At 48.5% G+C, this 21,244-nt stretch overlaps 1 protein-coding gene across 1 annotated transcript in view; it reads left to right on the plus strand.

Annotated features, from left to right (window-relative positions):
* LOC124023886 (dedicator of cytokinesis protein 1-like) overlaps positions 1-21,244 on the plus strand; it is a 91,857-nt gene that overhangs the window by 39,978 nt on the left and 30,635 nt on the right. The window contains exons 10-11 of the mRNA XM_046338049.1: positions 16,240-16,381; positions 16,961-17,042. Coding sequence (XP_046194005.1) covers positions 16,240-16,381; positions 16,961-17,042 — 224 coding nt within the window. The remainder of the gene's footprint in view (positions 1-16,239; positions 16,382-16,960; positions 17,043-21,244) is intronic.

Below are 21,244 nucleotides of genomic sequence, written 5' to 3' on the forward strand. Positions count from 1 at the left end.
CCTCAACATTCAATACATTACCTCAGCCAGTAGGGTCCCCTGCCTCAACATTCAATACATTACCTCAGCCAGTAGAGTCCCCTGCCTCAACATTCAATACATTACCTCGGCCAGTAGAGTCCCCTGCCTCGGACAGTAGAGTCCCCTGCCTCGGCCAGTAGAGTCCCCTGCCTCGGCCAGTAGAGTCCCCTGCCTCGGCCAGTAGAGTCCCCTGCCTCGGCCAGTAGAGTCCCCTGCCTCGGCCGGTAGAGTCCCCTGCCTCGGCCGGTAGAGTCCCCTGCCTCGGCCAGTAGGGTCCCCTGCCTCAACATTCAATACATTACCTCAGCCAGTGGAGTCCCCTGCCTCAACATTCAATACATTACCTCGGCCAGTAGAGTCCCCTGCCTCGGCCAGTAGAGTCCCCTGCCTCGGCCAGTAGAGTCCCCTGCCTCGGCCAGTAGAGTCCTCTTCCTCAGCCTTCAAACATTACCTCAGCCAGTAGAGTCCCCTGCCTCGGCCAGTAGAGTCCTCTTCCTCAGCCTTCAAACATTACCTCAGCCAGTAGAGTCCCCTGCCTCGGCCAGTAGAGTCCTCTTCCTCAACATTCAATACATTACCTCAGCCAGTAGAGTCCCCTGCCTCAACATTCAATACATTACCTCGGCCAGTAGAGTCCCCTGCCTCGGACAGTAGAGTCCCCTGCCTCGGCCAGTAGAGTCCCCTGCCTCGGCCAGTAGAGTCCCCTGCCTCGGCCAGTAGAGTCCCCTGCCTCGGCCAGTAGAGTCCCCTGCCTCGGCCGGTAGAGTCCCCTGCCTCGGCCGGTAGAGTCCCCTGCCTCGGCCAGTAGGGTCCCCTGCCTCAACATTCAATACATTACCTCAGCCAGTGGAGTCCCCTGCCTCAACATTCAATACATTACCTCGGCCAGTAGAGTCCCCTGCCTCGGCCAGTAGAGTCCCCTGCCTCGGCCAGTAGAGTCCCCTGCCTCGGCCAGTAGAGTCCTCTTCCTCAGCCTTCAAACATTACCTCAGCCAGTAGAGTCCCCTGCCTCGGCCAGTAGAGTCCTCTTCCTCAGCCTTCAAACATTACCTCAGCCAGTAGAGTCCCCTGCCTCGGCCAGAAGAGTCCTCTTCCTCAGCCTTCAAACATTACCTCGGCCAGTAGAGTCCCCTGCCTCGGCCAGTAGAGTCCCCTGCCTCGGCCAGTAGAGTCCCCTGCTTCGGCCAGTAGAGTCCCCTGCCTCGGCCAGTAGAGTCCCCTGCCTCGGCCAGTAGGGTCCCCTGCCTCAACATTCAATACATTACCTCAGCCAGTGGAGTCCCCTGCCTCAACATTCAATACATTACCTCGGCCAGTAGAGTCCCCTGCCTCGGCCAGTAGAGTCCCCTGCCTCGGCCAGTAGAGTCCCCTGCCTCGGCCAGTAGAGTCCCCTGCCTCGGCCAGTAGAGTCCCCTGCCTCGGCCAGCAGAGTCCCCTGCCTCGGCCAGCAGAGTCCCCTGCCTCGGCCAGTAGAGTCCCCTGCCTCGGCCAGTAGAGTCCCCTGCCTCGGCCAGTAGAGTCCTCTTCCTCAGCCTTCAAACATTACCTCAGCCAGTAGAGTCCCCTGCCTCGGCCAGTAGAGTCCTCTTCCTCAGCCTTCAAACATTACCTCAGCCAGTAGAGTCCCCTGCCTCGGCCAGTAGAGTCCTCTTCCTCAACATTCAATACATTACCTCAGCCAGTAGAGTCCCCTGCCTCAACATTCAATACATTACCTCGGCCAGTAGAGTCCCCTGCCTCGGACAGTAGAGTCCCCTGCCTCGGCCAGTAGAGTCCCCTGCCTCGGCCAGTAGAGTCCCCTGCCTCGGCCAGTAGAGTCCCCTGCCTCGGCCAGTAGAGTCCCCTGCCTCGGCCGGTAGAGTCCCCTGCCTCGGCCGGTAGAGTCCCCTGCCTCGGCCAGTAGGGTCCCCTGCCTCAACATTCAATACATTACCTCAGCCAGTGGAGTCCCCTGCCTCAACATTCAATACATTACCTCGGCCAGTAGAGTCCCCTGCCTCGGCCAGTAGAGTCCCCTGCCTCGGCCAGTAGAGTCCCCTGCCTCGGCCAGTAGAGTCCTCTTCCTCAGCCTTCAAACATTACCTCAGCCAGTAGAGTCCCCTGCCTCGGCCAGTAGAGTCCTCTTCCTCAGCCTTCAAACATTACCTCAGCCAGTAGAGTCCCCTGCCTCGGCCAGAAGAGTCCTCTTCCTCAGCCTTCAAACATTACCTCGGCCAGTAGAGTCCCCTGCCTCGGCCAGTAGAGTCCCCTGCCTCGGCCAGTAGAGTCCCCTGCTTCGGCCAGTAGAGTCCCCTGCCTCGGCCAGTAGAGTCCCCTGCCTCGGCCAGTAGGGTCCCCTGCCTCAACATTCAATACATTACCTCAGCCAGTGGAGTCCCCTGCCTCAACATTCAATACATTACCTCGGCCAGTAGAGTCCCCTGCCTCGGCCAGTAGAGTCCCCTGCCTCGGCCAGTAGAGTCCCCTGCCTCGGCCAGTAGAGTCCCCTGCCTCGGCCAGTAGAGTCCCCTGCCTCGGCCAGCAGAGTCCCCTGCCTCGGCCAGCAGAGTCCCCTGCCTCGGCCAGTAGAGTCCCCTGCCTCGGCCAGTAGAGTCCTCTGCCTCGGCCTTCATACATTACCTCAGCCAGTAGAGCCCCCTGCCTCGGCCAGTAGAGTCCCCTGCCTCGGCCAGTAGAGTCCCCTGCCTCGGCCAGTAGAGTCCCCTGCCTCGGCCAGTAGAGTCCCCTGCCTCGGCCAGTAGAGTCCCCTGCCTCGGCCAGTAGAGTCCCCTGCCTCGGCCAGTAGAGTCCCCTGCCTCGGCCAGTAGAGTCCCCTGCCTCGGCCAGTAGAGTCCCCTGCCTCGGCCAGTAGAGTCCCCTGCCTCGGCCAGTAGAGTCCCCTGCCTCATATTAAAACCTCTCACTCTGTGGTGTGGTGTTATCTTTTGGTTTTTCTCCCTGAATTTCAAGAAGACTTTTAAGTGTTGAGAGGAGAGGAGAGGAGAGGAGAGGAGAGGAGAGGAGAGGAGAGGAGAGGAGAGGAGAGGAGAGGAGAGGAGAGGAGAGGAGAGGAGAGGAGAGGAGACTTCCAACAGGCTGTAAGGCTGCACTCTGAGAGCGAGAAAGACGTGGAGAGAGGATATTATATTTGGACTGTGAGAATGTTCTGTTAAATAGAAGTGTGTAATCACGCTACATAGCAATGAGCTGGAGCCTCTTACACTTCTGTTAATAGACGAGAGTTTTCCCATCAAGCATTCCCCTCAGATGGTGACTCTCCTCTCTCTCTCTCTCTCTCTCTCTCTCTCTCTCTCTCTCTCTCTCTCTGTCTCTCTCTCTCTCTCTCTCTCTCTCTCTCTCTCTCTCTCTCTCTCCTCTCCTCCCCTATTCTCTTCCTCTGTCTCTGTCTCTCTGTCCTCTCCTCCCCCCCTCTCTCTCTCCTCTCCCCCCCTCTCTCTCTGTCTCTGTCTCTCTCTCTGTCTCTCTCTCTCGCCTCTCCTCCCCTATTCTCTTCCCTCTGTCTCTCTCTCCTCTCCCCCCTCTCTCTCTCTCTCTCGCTCTCCTCCCCTATTCTCTTCCCTCTGTCTCTGTCTCTCTCTCTCTCTCCCCCTCTCTCTCTCTCTCTCTCTCTCTCAACTCTCCTCCCCCCCCTCTCTCTCTCTCTCTCTCTCTCGCCTCTCCTCCCTATTCTCTTCCCTCTCCTCCCCTATTCTCTTCCCTCTGTCTCTCTCTCTCTCTCTCCTCTCCCCCTCTCTCTCTCTCTCGCCTCTCCTCCCTATTCTCTTCCCTCTGTCTCTCTCTCTCCCCCCCTCTCTCTCTCTCTCTCTCTCGCCTCTCCTCCCCTATTCTCTTCCCTCTGTCTCTCTCTCTTCTCTTCCTCTGTCTCTATGTCTCTCTCTCAATACGTATTTATATTTATTATGGATCAACATTAGTTCCTGTCAAGGCAGCAGCTACTCTTCCTGGGGTTTATTATGGATCAACATTAGTTCCTGCCAAGGCAGCAGCTACTCTTCCTGGGGTTTATTATGGATCCCCATTAGTTCCTGTCAAGGCAGCAGCTACTCTTCCTGGGGTTTATTATGGATCAACATTAGTTCCTATCAAGGCAGCAGCTACACTTCCTGGGGTTTATTATGGATCCCAGCAGCTACTCTTCCTGGGGTTTATTATGGATCCCCATTAGTTCCTGTCAAGGCAGCAGCTACTCTTCCTGGGGTTTATTATGGATCCCCATTAGTTCCTATCAAGGCAGCAGCTACACTTCCTGGGGTTTATTATGGATCCCAGCAGCTACTCTTCCTGGGGTTTATTATGGATCCCCATTAGTTCCTGCCAAGGCAGCAGCTACTCTTCCTGGGGTTTATTATGGATCCCCATTAGTTCCTGCCAAGGCAGCAGCTACTCTTCCTGGGGTTTATTATGGATCAACATTAGTTCCTGCCAAGGCAGCAGCTACACTTCCTGGGGTTTATTATGGATCCCCATTAGTTCCTGCCAAGGAGGCAGCTACTCTTCCTGGGGTTTATTATGGATCCCCATTAGTTCCTGCCAAGGCAGCAGCTACTCTTCCTGGGGTTTATTATGGATCCCCATTAGTTCCTGCCATGGCAGCAGCTACTCTTCCTGGGGTTTATTATGGATCCCCATTAGTTCCTGTCAAGGCAGCAGCTACTCTTCCTGGGGTTTATTATGGATCCCCATTAGATCCTGTCAAGGCAGCAGCTACTCTTCCTGGGGTTTATTATGTAAAGTTACCATGTCAGTGTCCATGTAAATGGAAGGTGGAAAGAGTTGGGGCTATTGATCAGCGTCTGGGTCAGTGGTGTCTGGGTCAGTGGTGTCTGGGTCAGTGGTGTCTGGGTCACTGGTGTCTGGGTCACTGGTGTCTGGGTCACTGGTGTCTGGGTCACTGGGTCACTGGTGTCTGGGTCACTGGTGTCTGGGTCACTGGGTCACTGGTGTCTGGGTCACTGGTGTCTGGGTCACTGGTGTCTGGGTCACTGGGTCACTGGTGTCTGGGTCACTGGGTCACTGGTGTCTGGGTCACTGGGTCACTGGTGTCTGGGTCACTGGTGTCTGGGTCACTGGTGTCTGGGTCACTGGGTCACTGGTGTCTGGGTCACTGGTGTCTGGGTCACTGGTGTCTGGGTCACTGGTGTCTGGGTGTCTAGGTCACTGGGTCTGGGTCACTGGTGTCTGGGTGTCTAGGTCACTGGGTCTGGGTCACTGGTGTGTGGGTCACTGGTGTCTGAGTCACTGGTGTCTGGGTCACTGGTGTCTGGGTCACTGGTGTTTGGGTCACTGGTTTCTGGGTCACTGGTTTCTGGGTCACTGGTGTCTGGGTCACTGGTGTCTGGGTCACTGGTGTCTGGGTCACTGGTTTCTGGGTCACTGGTGTCTGGGTCACTGGTGTCTGGGTCACTGGTGTCTGGGTCACTGGTTTCTGGGTCACTGGTTTCTGGGTCACTGGTGTCTGGGTCACTGGTGTCTGGGTCACTGGTGTCTGGGTCACTGGGTCTGGGTGTCTAGGTCACTGGGTCTGGGTCACTGGTGTGTGGGTCACTGGTGTGTGGGTCACTGGTGTCTGGGTCACTGGTGTCTGGGTCACTGGTGTCTGGGTCTGGGTGTCTAGGTCACTGGGTCTGGGTGTCTGGGTCACTGGGTCTGGGTCACTGGTGTCTGGGTCACTGGTGTCTGGGTGTCTAGGTCACTGGGTCTGGGTGTCTGGGTCACTGGTGTCTGGGTCACTGGTGTCTGGGTCTGGGTGTCTAGGTCACTGGGTCTGGGTGTCTGGGTCACTGGGTCTGGGTCACTGGGTCTGGGTGTCTAGGTCACTGGGTCTGGGTGTCTGGGTCACTGGTGTCTGGGTCACTGGTGTCTGGGTCACTGGTGTCTAGGTCACTGGGTCTGGGTGTCTGGGTCACTGGGTCTGGGTCACTGGTGTCTGGGTCACTGGTGTCTGGGTCACTGGTGTCTGGGTCACTGGTGTCTAGGTCACTGGGTCTGCGTGTCTGGGTCACTGGGTCACTGGGTCTGGGTCACTGGTGTCTGAGTCACTGGTGTCTGGGTCACTGGTGTCTGGGTCACTGGGTCTGGTGTCTGGGTCACTGGGTCTGGGTGTCTGGGTCACTGGTGTCTGGGTCACTGGTGTCTGGGTCACTGGTGTCTGGGTCACTGGTGTCTGGGTCACTGGTGTCTGGGTCACTGGTGTCTGGGTCACTGGGTCTGGGTCACAGCGTATGGGTGTCTAGGTCACTGGGTCTGGGTGTCTGGGTCACTGGGTCTGGGTCACTGGTGTCTGGGTCACTGGTGTCTGGGTCACTGGTGTCTGGGTCACTGGTGTCTGGGTCACTGCGTATGGGTTACTGGGGGCTGGTGGTTTCTCCACAGTGTTAATGGAGGAAAGTTGTGTCATTGTGACCGACTGTCTCCTGTTCAACATGTTCCTTATTCTCTCTCTTTTCCCCAAGGCGTGTTAATGATTTCGGTCGTGTTCGAGCTCTGCCGCGCGGGAGAGACTTCGCTGTTTTGTCACGACGTCGTCCTCTTTCCAGAACATCTGTAAAGATGCTCCTTTAAGGAAGAGGCCTCGTCTGATCATTCCATTAGGGCTGTTGAAGACCGTTTTCACAAGGCTCTCCTCTAAACCCCTTCCTCCTCTAGCAGGGCACAGCATCCATTACAGATTGAACAGCCAGGTGCTGCCTTTGTCTGTCTGGCTGTCTAAAAGGCCTCTCAGTCCTCTCTTTGATTCTGTTATCAGCTTTCTGGGGGACAGAGAGAGTGATGTGTGTCTGTTAGGAGGACAGAGAGAGTGATGTGTGTCTGGAGGAGGACAGAGAGAGTGATGTGTGTCTGGGGGACAGAGAGAGTGATGTGTGTCTGTTAGGAGGACAGAGAGAGTGATGTGTGTCTGGGGGACAGATAGAGTGATGTGTGTCTGTTAGGAGGACAGATAGAGTGATGTGTGTCTGGGGGACAGATAGAGTGATGTGTGTCTGGAGGACAGAGAGAGTGATGTGTGTCTGGAGGACAGAGAGAGTGATGTGTGTCTGTTAGGAGGACAGATAGAGTGATGTGTGTCTGGGGGACAGATAGAGTGATGTGTGTCTGGAGGACAGAGAGAGTGATGTGTGTCTGGAGGACAGAGAGAGAGTGATGTGTGTCTGGGGGACAGAGAGAGTGATGTGTGTCTGTTAGGAGGACAGAGAGAGTGATGTGTGTCTGGGGGACAGAGAGAGTGATGTGTGTCTGTTAGGAGGACAGAGAGAGTGATGTGTGTCTGTTAGGAGGACAGAGAGAGTGATGTGTGTCTGGAGGACAGAGAGAGTGATGTGTGTCTGGAGGACAGAGAGAGTGATGTGTGTCTGTTAGGAGGACAGAGAGAGTGATGTGTGTCTGTTAGGAGGACAGAGAGAGTGATGTGTGTCTGTTAGGAGGACAGAGAGAGTGATGTGTGTCTGTTAGGAGGACAGAGAGAGTGATGTGTGTCTGTTAGGAGGACAGAGAGAGTGATGTGTGTCTGTTAGGAGGACAGAGAGAGTGATGTGTGTCTGTTAGGAGAGTGATGTGTGTCTGGAGGAGGACAGAGAGAGTGATGTGTGTCTGGAGGACAGAGAGAGTGATGTGTGTCTGGGGTAGGTTGTCTATGACCAGCACCTGTCTACTGTAGACTACCTCATAGACTTCTCTACATCCTGTCTACTGTAGACTACCTCATAGACTTCTCTACATCCTGTCCACTGTAGACTACCTCATAGACTTCTCTACATCCTGTCCACTGTAGACTACCTCATAGACTTCTCTACAGCCGGTCTACTGTAGACTACCTCATAGACTTCTCTACAGCCGGTCTACTGTAGACTACCTCATAGACTTCTCTACATCCTGTCTACTGTAAACTACCTCATAGACTCCTCTACATCCTGTCTACTGTAGACTACCTTCTTGGAGCTAAAGATGCTTTACTTCCTGTTTGAGAAAGGGGGGGGGGTCGTAATAAATAAATGACTTCTCATATCTAATTCAGTGAGATGAAAACCTCAGCTTATTAGTATCAGCCCAGAAGTTATCATTACCGATCAGATACTGGAACAAAGACTGTGTCCCAAATGGAAGCCTATTCACTATATAGTGCACTTATTTTTGACCAGAACCCCAATAGGCTTATTCAAAAGTAGTGCACTACGTGGGGAAACAGGCTGTGATTTTGGACACGGGAATATGCTGTGCAGTTTTTAAAGGGGACAATGTTCTTTCCCCCTCGAATAAAATGCCAATTTACCACGGAGCATTAATCTTGTAAGGGCTGGAGAGAGTGTTTTTACCTTAATAGCTGCACAACAACATTAACTAAACTAGATTATTATTGCCAGCTAAAGTGGGTTAGTGTTTTGTGCCCTGGTCTCTACTGTTCTCCTGTAAATCACTGATGTTCTGCACCAGATAGACGTTACCTCACTGACTGTCCTATTGGACTAGGGATGATAGCCGTTACCTCACTGACTGTCCTATTGGACTAGGGATGATAGCCGTTACCTCACTGACTGTCCTATTGGACTAGGGATGATAGTCTTTATCCCTCTCACTGTCCTATTGGACTAGGGATGATAGTCTTTATCCTCGCTCACTGTCCTATTGGATTAGGGATGATAGTCTTTATCCTCGCTCCCTGTCCTATTGGACTAGGGATGATAGTCTTTATCCCTCTCACTGTCCTATTGGACTAGGGATGATAGTCTTTATCCCTCTCACTGACTGTCCTATTGGACTAGGGATGATAGTCTTTATCCCTCTCGCTGTCCTATTGGACTAGGGATGATAGTCTTTATCCTCGCTCACTGTCGTCCTATTGGACTTGGGATGATCGCCGTTACCCCTCTCACTGTCCTATTGGACTAGGGATGATAGTCTTTATCCATCTCACTGTCCTGTTGGACTGGGGATGATAGCCGTTACCCCTCTCACTGTCCTATTGGACTAGGGATGATAGTCTTTATCCCTCTCACTGACTGTCCAATTGGACTAGGGATGATAGTCTTTATCCCTCTCACTGTCCTATTGGACTAGGGATGATAGTCTTTATCCTCGCTCACTGTCGTCCTATTGGACTTGGGATGGTCGCCATTACCACTCTCACTGTCCTATTGGACTAGGGATGATAGTCTTTATTCCTCTCACTGTCCTATTGGATTAGGGATGATAGTCTTTATTCCTCTCACTGTCCTATTGGATTAGGGATGATAGTCTTTATTCCTCTCACTGTCCTATTGGACTAGGGATGATAGTCTTTATTCCTCTCACTGTCCTATTGGATTAGGGATGATAGTATTTATTCCTCTCACTGTCCTATTGGATTAGGGATGATAGTCTTTATTCCTCTCACTGTCCTATTGGACTAGGGATGATAGTCTTTATTCCTCTCACTGTCCTATTGGACTAGGGATGATAGTCTTTGTCCCTAGTTAGAGGTAGGTAGCCTAGTGGTTAGAGGCAGGTAGCCTAGTGGTTAGAGCGTTGGACTTGTAACCGAAAGGTTGCAATATCTAATCCCTGAGCTCACAAGGTAAAAATCTGTCGTTCTGCCCCCTGTTCCTACGCAGTCATTGTAGATAAGAATTTGTTCTTATTAACTGACTTTCCTAGTTAAATAAAGGTTAAATAAAAAATATGTATAAATAGTGACCAGAGCCTTCAAAAGTAGTGCACTACTTATGACCAGAGCCTTCAAAAGTAGTGCACTACTTATGACCAGAGCCTTCAAAAGTAGTGCACTACTTATGACCAGAGCCTTCAAAAGTAGTGCACTACTTATGACCAGAGCATTCAAAAGTAGTGCCCTACTTATAACCAGAGCCTTCAAAAGTAGTGCACTACTTATGACCAGAGCCTTCAAAAGTAGTGCCCTACTTATGACCAGAGCCTTCAAAAGTAGTGCCCTACTTATGACCAGAGCCTTCAAAAGTAGTGCCCTACTTATAACCAGAGCCTTCAAAAGTAGTGCCCTACTTATGACCAGAGCCTTCAAAAGTAGTGCCCTACTTATGACCAGAGCCTTCAAAAGTAGTGCCCTACTTATAACCAGAGCCTTCAAAAGTAGTGCACTACATAGGGGAAAGGGTGAAATGTGGAATGCGCTTGAGTGTGAAGAAGTGTGGACTTCATTCAGAATCCATATTATATCAAATGATAAAATAATGAACACTTAATGTAATATCAATCCTGGGCTCTCTGCACGAGTCGTTAGGGAAGTATTTATCTTAGGCTAATTGAGATACATTGTGTTTGCAGTGGTTTTCTTAGTGTCTTCATGTTGCTGTTTGTATGTCAGTATCTCCCTGCCTCTGGGGGGGGGGTAGGGGGGAGGTCAATTATATTAAAGATATCATTGCATCCAATGAAGGCACTTTGCTTCTCTCCTTCCTTAAGAACACATTGTAATCATTGCTGCTTAATTCAGCTGATTATGATGCATTTGTATCTAATGTGGAAGGCATTAGGATATTCTCTTATTTAAAAAAAAAACTGAACACATTCGCACGTGGGAAAAGCGGCATTTCTGGGAAATCGTCATTGGCTTTGATACTCTGATTGGTTAGAGACGAGCCAATCGCTGATTAATGGATGAGGAGAAAGGACTTCTGGGAAGGCAGACTGACTGAATGGACCAACAGAAAGGACTTCTGGGAAGGCAGTCTGACTGAATGGATCAGGAGAAAGGACTTCTGGGAAGGCAGTCTGACTGAATGGATGAGGAGAAAGGACTTCTGGGAAGGCAGTCTGACTGAATGGATGAGGAGAAAGGACTTCTGGGAAGGCAGTCTGACTGAATGGATGAGGAGAAAGGACTTCTGGGAAGGCAGTCTGACTGAATGGATCAGGAGAAGGGACTTCTGGGAAGGCAGACTGACTGAATGGACCAACAGAAAGGACTTCTGGGAAGGCAGTCTGACTGAATGGATCAGGAGAAGGGACTTCTGGGAAGGCAGACTGACTGAATGGACCAACAGAAAGGACTTCTGGGAAGGCAGTCTGACTGAATGGATCAGGAGAAGGGACTTCTGGGAAGGCAGACTGACTGAATGGACCAACAGAAAGGACTTCTGGGAAGGCAGTCTGACTGAATGGACCAACAGAAAGGACTTCTGGGAAGGCAGTCTGACTGAATGGATGAGGAGAAAGGACTTCTGGGAAGGCAGTCTGACTGAATGGATCAGGAGAAGGGACTTCTGGGAAGGCAGTCTGACTGAATGGACCAACAGAAAGGACTTCTGGGAAGGCAGACTGAATGGACCAACAGAAAGGACTTCTGGGAAGGCAGACTGACTGAATGGATGAGGAGAAAGGACTTCTGGGAAGGCAGTCTGACTGAATGGATGAGGAGAAAGGACTTCTGGGAAGGCAGTCTGACTGAATGGATCAGGAGAAGGGACTTCTGGGAAGTCAGACTGAATGGATCAGGAGAAAGGACTTCTGGGAAGGCAGACTGACTGAATGGATCAGGAGAAAGGACTTCTGGGAAGTCAGACTGAATGGACCAACAGAAAGGACTTCTGGGAAGTCAGACTGAATGTATCTAGCGATCGGTAGAGCAGGGGTATTAAATGAAGTACTTCATTCCTCCGTCTTTCTCTGACTTGTGTTCCGTCTGTTTCTGTAAAGCTGCGGTGTTTCTGTTTATCTCAGCGGCTCAACGGAAGTGTTCAGGCTTTCCAAAAGTTGTCTGAAGATATTTATCAAACTGTGTTCCAGCACTTTAAAATATAAGCTGTCACGTTCCTATCATACCGAGTTCTCTGAGACGTACAGTGGGTTCTGTCCCAAACAGTACCGTATTCCCTGTAGAGGGCACTAATTTTGAACAGGTTCCATAGGGCTCTAGTCAAAAGTAGTGCACTACATAGGGAATAGGGCTCTAGTCAAAAGTAGTGCACTACATAGGGAATAGGGTGCCATTTGGGACACTGGAAACGCTTCTGAGTTTACTGACTGGGACAAACAAACAAAGTTTCCTCATCTCATACATTTTCAGGTACGTTTTGTCCTCTCCCCTTCAAACGGTGTGTTAGTTTCTACACACTCCTGTGACCTAAGATGACGGCCTTGTCAGCGTAAGCACCGATTTAGCCTTGTCGTGTCTTTTACGTTCTTGGCTCATTGACTTTCATGGGTCATTGCTAAGATCATGGTTGATTGATATGGTTGATTGATATGGTTGATTGAAATGGTTGATTGAAATGGTTGATTGAAATGGTTGATTGATATGGTTGATTGATCTGGTTGATTGATATGGTTGATTGAAATGGTTGATTGAAATGGTTGATTGATATGGTTGATTGATCTGGTTGATTGATATGGTTGATTGAAATGGTTGATTGATATGGTTGATTGATATGGTTGATTGATATGGTTGATTGATATGGTTGATTGAAATGGTTGATTGAAATGGTTGATTGAAATGGTTGATTGATCTGGTTGATTGATCTGGTTGATTGATCTAGTTGATTGAAATGGTTGATTGATCTGGTTGATTGATCTAGTTGATTGATATGGTTGATTGATCTGGTTGATTGATATGGTTGATTGATATGGTTGATTGAAATGGTTGATTGAAATGGTTGATTGAAATGGTTGATTGATATGGTTGATTGATATGGTTGATTGATATGGTTGATTGAAATGGTTGATTGAAATGGTTGATTGATATGGTTGATTGAAATGGTTGATTGATCTGGTTGATTGAAATGGTTGATTGAAATGGTTGATTGAAATGGTTGATTGATCTGGTTGATTGATCTAGTTGATTGATATGGTTGATTGATCTGGTTGATTGATATGGTTGATTGATATGGTTGATTGAAATGGTTGATTGAAATGGTTGATTGATATGGTTGATTGATATGGTTGATTGATATGGTTGATTGATATGGTTGATTGATCTGGTTGATTGAAATGGTTGATTGATATGGTTGATTGAAATGGTTGATTGATCTGGTTGATTGAAATGGTTGATTGATATGGTTGATTGATCTGGTTGATTGAAATGGTTGATTGATATGGTTGATTGATATGGTTGATTGATCTGGTTGATTGAAATGGTTGATTGAAATGGTGGATTGATCTCCTGTATGTTTTATCGTGTTGAACCTAAGTCTCCATCGCTAACAAACAGACTTTGTATTCGTTTTCCCACCATGCATTTGGAGATATTTGGATTCCATTTATGTTCCCATAAACCCCTCTGCCGACAGCATGTTTAAATCATCTATGAATTTCATTCTAGATGCTGTTTGATTTTCTATTCCGCTTTTTTATTGACTTCGTCATGACACTAGTTTCTTGGCCGACTGTGTTTTTCCATTTACCAAAAAAACAGTAATGAATTATTGACGAGCCGAAGTACGAGAACTGTTTTCTGTTGTTGCTTCTTCGCCTCCTCTGTGACAGACTGTGATTTCCTTTCTCTGTCAGAATGGTGCATTCTGGGAGCTGAGTAATGAGCACCATGACATTGAGAGGAACACACACACACCCCGATAGAATGGGGCGGCAGGTAGCCTAGCGATTAGAGCGTTGGGCCAGTAACCGAAAGGCCGCTGGTTCAAATACCCAATCCGACAAGTTGAAAAACCTGTCCGTGTCCTTTGAGCAAGGCACTTAACCCTAATTGTCTCCAGGGGCTGACCCTGTAGGTCGACCGTCATGGTCAATAAGAATTTGTTCTTAACTGACTTGCCTAGTTAAATAATGAATGTTTGTGTGTGTGTGATAGAAGCTCTATCTGAGGTCTCACATGAAATAGACCAGCGATATCCTGGTTTTACCTCAGTGTTTCTGATTCTATAGTATAGAATATTCAAAGAGAAAATATGCACATTTTCCCCAACAGCAGTGAGTTTCCACCAAACTGAGTTTTCTTTTTAAATTACTGCGTGGTAACATACACAATCGGTCCTAATCTATGGATTTCACATGACTGGGAATACAGATCTGTATTTTGTTGGTCACAGACACCTTTAACAAATGGGCCTCAGGACCTAGTAAAAGAAAAGAAGACTTCAGTACTACTTACATATATTTACTATTCACGACGTTGACATCAGCAAACCGCTCGCCCACACCACACCATACACGTGGTCTGTGGTTCTAAACCCAGTTGGACTTATTGCCTAATTCTCTAAAACGACATTGAAGGCGGCTTATGGTAGAGAAATGAACATTGCATTCTCTGGAAACAGCTCTGGTGGACATTCCTGCAGTCAGCATGCCAATCGCACGCTCCCTCAAAACATGAGACATCTGTGACGTTGTGTTGTGTGACAAGATTGCACATTTTAGAGTGGCCTTTTATTGCCCCCAGCACAAGGTGCACCTGTGTAATGATCATGCTGTTTAATCAACTTCTTGATATACCACACCTGTCAGGTGGATGGATTATCTTGGCAAAGGAAAATCTCACTAAAAGTAATGTAAGCAAAATTGTGCACAACATTTGAGAGAAATAAGCTTTTTGTGCGTATGAAACATTTCTGGGATCTTTTGTTTCAGCTCATGAAACATGGGACCAACACTTTACATGATGTGTTGATATATTTAGTTCAGTGTAGTTTGCCCGTCTTCAATGTTCCCTCTTATTTTGGAGGGCACTGAGCAAATTTCTGGTCTTATGAGCGGAAACTGGAGGCTGTGTCCTTACAGTTTTAGACAGTAACCAATAGACAGTAGCCAATAGACAGTAACCAATAGGCTGTGTCCTTACAGTTTTAGACAGTAGCCAATAGGCTGTATCCTTACTGTTTAAGACAGTAGCCAATAGGCTGTACCCTTACAGTTTTAGACAGTAGCCAATAGGCTGTACCCTTACAGTTTTAGACAGTAGCCAATAGACTGTATCCTTACAGTTTTAGACAGTAGCCAATAGTATATCCTTACAGTTTTAGCCAGTAGCCAATAGGCTGTACCCTGACAGTTTTAGACAGTAGCCAATAGGCTGTACCCTGACAGTTTTAGACAGTAGCCAATAGGCTTGTACCCTGACAGTTTTAGACAGTAGCCAATAGTATATCCTTACAGGTTTAGACAGTAGCCAATAGGCTTGTACCCTGACAGTTTTAGACAGTAGCCAATAGGCTTGTACCCTGACAGTTTTAGACAGTAGCCAATAGGCTTGTACCCTGACAGTTTTAGACAGTAGCCAATAGTATATCCTTACAGGTTTAGACAGTAGCCAATAGGCTTGTACCCTGACAGTTTTAGACAGTAGCCAATAGGCTTGTACCCTGACAGTTTTAGACAGTAGCCAATAGTATATCCTTACAGGTTTAGACAGTAGCCAATAGTATATCCTTACAGTTTTAGACAGTAGCCAATAGGCTGAACCCTTACAGTTTTAGACAGTAGCCAATAGGCTGAACCCTTAGTTTTAGACAGTAGCCAATAGGCTGAATGTACCCTTACAGTTGTAGACAGTAGCCAATAGGCTGAACCCTGTACCCTAATGTTTAATCGATCTATATAGTGCAAACTAATGGAGCGAACTCAGCGAAGTCCAATCTCTCGTCTCTCTGCGCCATGGCAATTCATGTGCAGAAAGCATCAGCGTATGTGACAATTAGGGAGAAAAACAAAGTTCAAAGCCTGTTGAGAACAGAACAGGGTTCAAAGCTTGTTGAGAGCAGAACAGGGTTCAAAGCCTGTTGAGAGCAGAACAGGGTTCAAAACCTGTTGAGAGCAGAACAGGGTTCAAAGCCTGTTGACAACAGAACAGGGTTCAAAGCCTCTTGACAACAGAACAGGGTTCAAAGCCTGTTGAGCCTATTGTTTCTCTGTTTTCACACCAGTTCACTGGTAATAAAGTCATGCAGGTTTACACAATACACAAGATCCAACACCCATTCAACCCCATATCACTGTGTGTGTGTGTGTGTGTGTGTGTGTGTGTGTGTGTGTGTGTGTGTGTGTGTGTGTGTGTGTGTGTGTGTGTGTGTGTGTGTGTGTGTGTGTGTGTGTGTGTGTGTGTGTGTGTGTGTGTGTGTGTGTGTGTGTGATCTGTGTTCGTCACTAGTCCAGTGTAGTGAAGCATGGCAGGGTGAAATTGAGCTGCCTCGGTGGCGAACCCTCACCCCAACCCCCGGAGCCCAGCGTGGCTTCGACTGTGCCACAAAGCATCTTCTGGTGGTCAGACAGAAGTGCTGTGTAAAAACCCCTACAACGTTCTCTCTGTTTTTCCCCTCTCAGAACAAGATGTTCATCTATAGGGGGAAGGAGTACGAGAGGAGAGAGGACTTTGAGGCCAGACTGCTCACCCAGTTCCCCAACGCCGACAAGATGAAGACGACCACGCCGCCCGGCGAGGACATCAAGACCTCTTCCTCACAGTGTATCCTTACCACAGAGATAACAGTCAAGACAGCCAGCAGAGGACTGGCCACCCATTGGAGCCTGGTTCCTCTCTAGGTTTCTTCCTAGGTTCTGGCCTTTCTAGGGAGTTTTTCCTAGCCTGGTTCCTCTCTAGGTTTCTTCCTAGCCACTGTTCTTCTGCCACTGCATTGCTCTCTGGGGGTTTTAGGTTTCTGTACAGCACTGCTGTTGTAAAATGGGCTTGATAAAATAAAATGTTGATCGACAGACATCAGACAGACATCAGGAACTATCCCTGACAGTGTATACTTATCACAGAGATGACAGTCAATCAATCAATCAATCAATCAATCAATCAATGATATTTATAAAGTCCTTTTCCCATACATCAGTAGTCTTCACAAAGTGCTTCACCTCCACCATCTACACACGTTAACCCCCAACACATTCATCAGACTGGGAGGGTCTAAGCCTGACTTTAGTTAGTATGGTAGAGCATCTCCTACTTTACACTTGTGTTCTGTTTTAGTTGAACTCATTGTGACCAGTTTGTTTATATTCAACACTTTAATATTTCCGTTAACGGCTGTGATAAAAGGCATCCAGTGTTTCACCGTCAAGCCGGTTCTAGAACTCCCTTCAAAGTTCCAGAACAAACCTGTCTCTGAGCAGATCGTCAGGTATGTATCTGTCTGTCTGTCTGTCTGTCTGTCTGTCTGTCTGTCTGTCTGTCTGTCTGTCTGTCTGTCTGTCTGTCTGTCTGTCTGTCTGTCTGTCTGTCTGTCTGTCCTGTCCGTCTGTCCGTCTGTCTGACTTCTTCCTTGTCATACGGAGTGTTTACATCATGTATGGCTGGGTTACGTCAGGACGACAGTCCATCTGAGTGACATATTAATGCATATTACCACTTGATGAAAATGTATATTTAGTTTCATCCTTTGCATTCTCTGAGTAGTACTATATCTCCTGTTATATTAGTCCTGAACTAAATGAGATGGAGTCAGGTACTGTATCTCCTGTTATATTAGTCCTGAACTAAATGAGATGGAGACAGGTACTATATCTCCTGTTATATTAGTCCTGAACTAAATGAGATGGATACAGGTACTATATCTCCTGTTATATTAGTCCTGAACTAAATGAGGAGTCAGGTACTATATCTCCTGTTATATCCAGAACACTGTCGCAGTAGGACAGACCCAGAACACTGTAGCAGTAGGACAGAGGAGGACACTAGTCCAGAACACTGAGCACTGGGACAGACCCAGAGGACACTGGTCCAGAACACTGTCGCAGTAGGACAGACCCAGAACACTGTAGCAGTAGGACAGAGGAGGACACTAGTCCAGAACACTGAGCACTGGGACAGACCCAGAGGACACTGGTCCAGAACACTGTCGCAGTAGGACAGACCCAGAACACTGTAGCAGTAGGACAGACCCAGAGGACACTAGTCCAGAACACTGTAGCAGTAGGACAGACCCAGAGGACACTAGTCCAGAACACTGTAGCAGTAGGACAGACCCAGAGGACACTAGTCCAGAACACTGTAGCAGTAGGACAGACCCAGAGGACACTAGTCCAGAACACTGTAGCAGTAGGACAGACCCAGAGGACACTGGTCCAGAATACTGTAGCAGTAGGACAGACCCAGAGGACACTAGTCCAGAACACTGTCGCAGTAGGACAGACCCAGAGGACACTAGTCCAGAACACTGTCGCAGTAGGACAGACCCAGAACACTGTAGCAGTAGGACAGACCCAGAGGACACTGGTCCAGAATACTGTAGCAGTAGGACAGACCTAGAGGACACTGGTCCAGAACACTGTAGCAGTAGGACAGACCCAGAGGACACTGGTCCAGAACACTGTAGCAGTAGGACAGACCCAGAGGACACTGGTCCAGAACACTGTAGCAGTAGGACAGACCCAGAGGACACTGGTCCAGAACACTGTAGCAGTAGGACAGACCCAGAGGACACTGGTCCAGAACACTGTAGCAGTAGGACAGACCCAGAGGACACTGGTCCAGAATACTGTAGCAGTAGGACAGACCCAGAGGACACTGGTCCAGAACACTGTAGCAGTAGGACAGACCCAGAGGACACTGGTCCAGAACACTGTAGCAGTAGGACAGACCCAGAGGACACTGGTCCAGAATACTGAGCACTGGGACAGACCCAGAGGACACTGGTCCAGAACACTGTAGCAGTAGGACAGGTCCAGAACACTGTAGCAGTAGGACAGACCCAGAGGACACTGGTCCAGAACACTGTAGCAGTAGGACAGACCCAGAGGACACTGGTCCAGAATACTGAGCACTGGGACTGGAAGGTGAACAAATCTAAATGTAAATGTGTTTGTAGATCAAACAGAGGTTGACCTTCATGTGTTTCTGTTATTAACTCACTCTGCTCCCTTCATCACAGCTGCTACAGCTGGACACACACACACACACACACACACACACACACACACACACACACACACACACACACACACACACACACACACACACACACACACACACACACACACACACAGACAGACACACAGTTAGACAGACACACACACGCAGACATACAGACAGACACAGACAGACAGACACACACACAGACGCAGACAGACAGACACACACACACAGCCAGACAGACACAGACAGACAGTTACACACACACACACACACACACACACACACACACACACACACACACACACACACACACACACACACACACACACACACACACACACACACACACACACACACACACACACACACACACACACACACAGTTAGACACACACACACGCAGACAGACAGACACACACACACAGCCAGACAGACACAGACAGACAGTTAGACACACACACACACAGACAGACACACAGTTAGACAGACACACACACACGCAGACAGACAGACAGACAGACAGACAGACAGACAGACAGACAGACAGACAGACAGACAGACAGACAGACAGACAGACAGACAGACAGACAGACAGACAGACAGACAGACAGACAGACAGACAGACAGACAGATAGAGGCACACATAGAGGCACACATAGAGGCAGACAGACAGACAGACAGACAGACAGACAGACAGACACACACACACACACACACACACACACACACACACACACACACACACACACACACACACACACACACACACACAGAGACAGACACACAGTTAGACAGACACACACACGCAGACAGACAGACAGACAGACAGACAGACAGACAGACAGACAGACAGACAGACAGACAGACAGACAGACAGACATAGACCAGGCAGACAGACAGACAGACAGACAGACAGACAGACAGACAGACAGACAGACAGACAGACAGACAGACAGACAGACAGACAGACAGACAGACAGACAGACAGACAGACAGACAGATAGAGGCACACATAGAGGCAGACAGACAGACAGACAGACAGACACACACACACACACACACACACACACACACACACAGACACACACAGACACACAGTTAGACAGACACACACACGCAGACAGACAGACAGACAGACAGACAGACAGACATAGACCAGGCAGACAGACAGACAGACAGACAGACAGACAGACAGACAGACAGACAGACAGACAGACAGACAGACAGACAGACAGACAGACAGACACACACAGACAGACAGACAGACAGACAGACAGACAGACAGACAGACAGACAGACAGACACACACACACACACACACACACACACACACACACACACACACACACACACACACACACACACACACACACACACACACACACACACACACACACACACCCCCAGCCAGCCAGCCAGCCTCATTCAGCTGTGTAAACACAGCCCCGATGTGTCTTTATACACTGACCAATTCCAACACCAACCCTGTGTTCAATTAAACCTGAGTATTTATTGACTGAAGAACTTAGTTATTTTTCCATAGTGGCTGAAATGTACCTTTTGGTAAATGTGGCCATGCGGTAAGGTGACCTAGTCACACAGGATACAGGTCTGTCTGAATGTTGTCCTTGTGGTCTATATTGACCCCTATATAACTCATGGGTCTGTCTGAATGTTGTCCTTGTGGTTTAATGGTCTATATTGACCCCTATATAACTCATGGGTCTGTCTGAATGTTGTCCTTGTGGTTTAATGGTCTATATTGACCCCTATATAACTCATGGGTCTGTCTGAATGTTGTCCTTGTGGTGTAATGGTCTATATTGACCCCTATATAACTCATGGGTCTGTCTGAATGTTGTCCTTGTGGTGTAATGGTCTATATTGACCCCTATATAACTCATGGGTCTGTCTGAATGTTGTCCTTGTGGTGTAATGGTCTATATTGACCCCTATATAACTCATGGGTCTGTCTGAATGTTGTCCTTGTGGTTTAATGGTCTATATTGACCCCTATATAACTCATGGGTCTGTCTGAATGTTGTCCTTGTGGTGTAATGGTCTATATTGACCCCTATATAACTCATGGGTCTGTCTGAATGTTGTCCTTGTGGTTTAATGGTCTATATTGACCCCTATATAACTCATGGGTCTGTCTGAATGTTGTCCTTGTGGTGTAATGGTCTATATTGACCCCTATATAACTCATGGGTCTGTCTGAATGTTGTCCTTGTGGTTTAATGGTCTATATTGACCCCTATATAACTCATGGGTCTGTCTGAATGTTGTCCTTGTGGTGTAATGGTCTATATTGACCCCTATATAACTCATGGGTCTGTCTGAATGTTGTCCTTGTGGTTTAATGGTCTATATTGACCCCTATATAACTCATGGGTCTGTCTGAATGTTGTCCTTGTGGTGTAATGGTCTATATTGACCCCTATATAACTCACGGGTCTGTCTGAATGT

The sequence above is a fragment of the Oncorhynchus gorbuscha genome, unplaced genomic scaffold, assembly GCF_021184085.1.
Source record: "Oncorhynchus gorbuscha isolate QuinsamMale2020 ecotype Even-year unplaced genomic scaffold, OgorEven_v1.0 Un_scaffold_1703, whole genome shotgun sequence".
Taxonomy (NCBI): domain Eukaryota; kingdom Metazoa; phylum Chordata; class Actinopteri; order Salmoniformes; family Salmonidae; genus Oncorhynchus; species Oncorhynchus gorbuscha.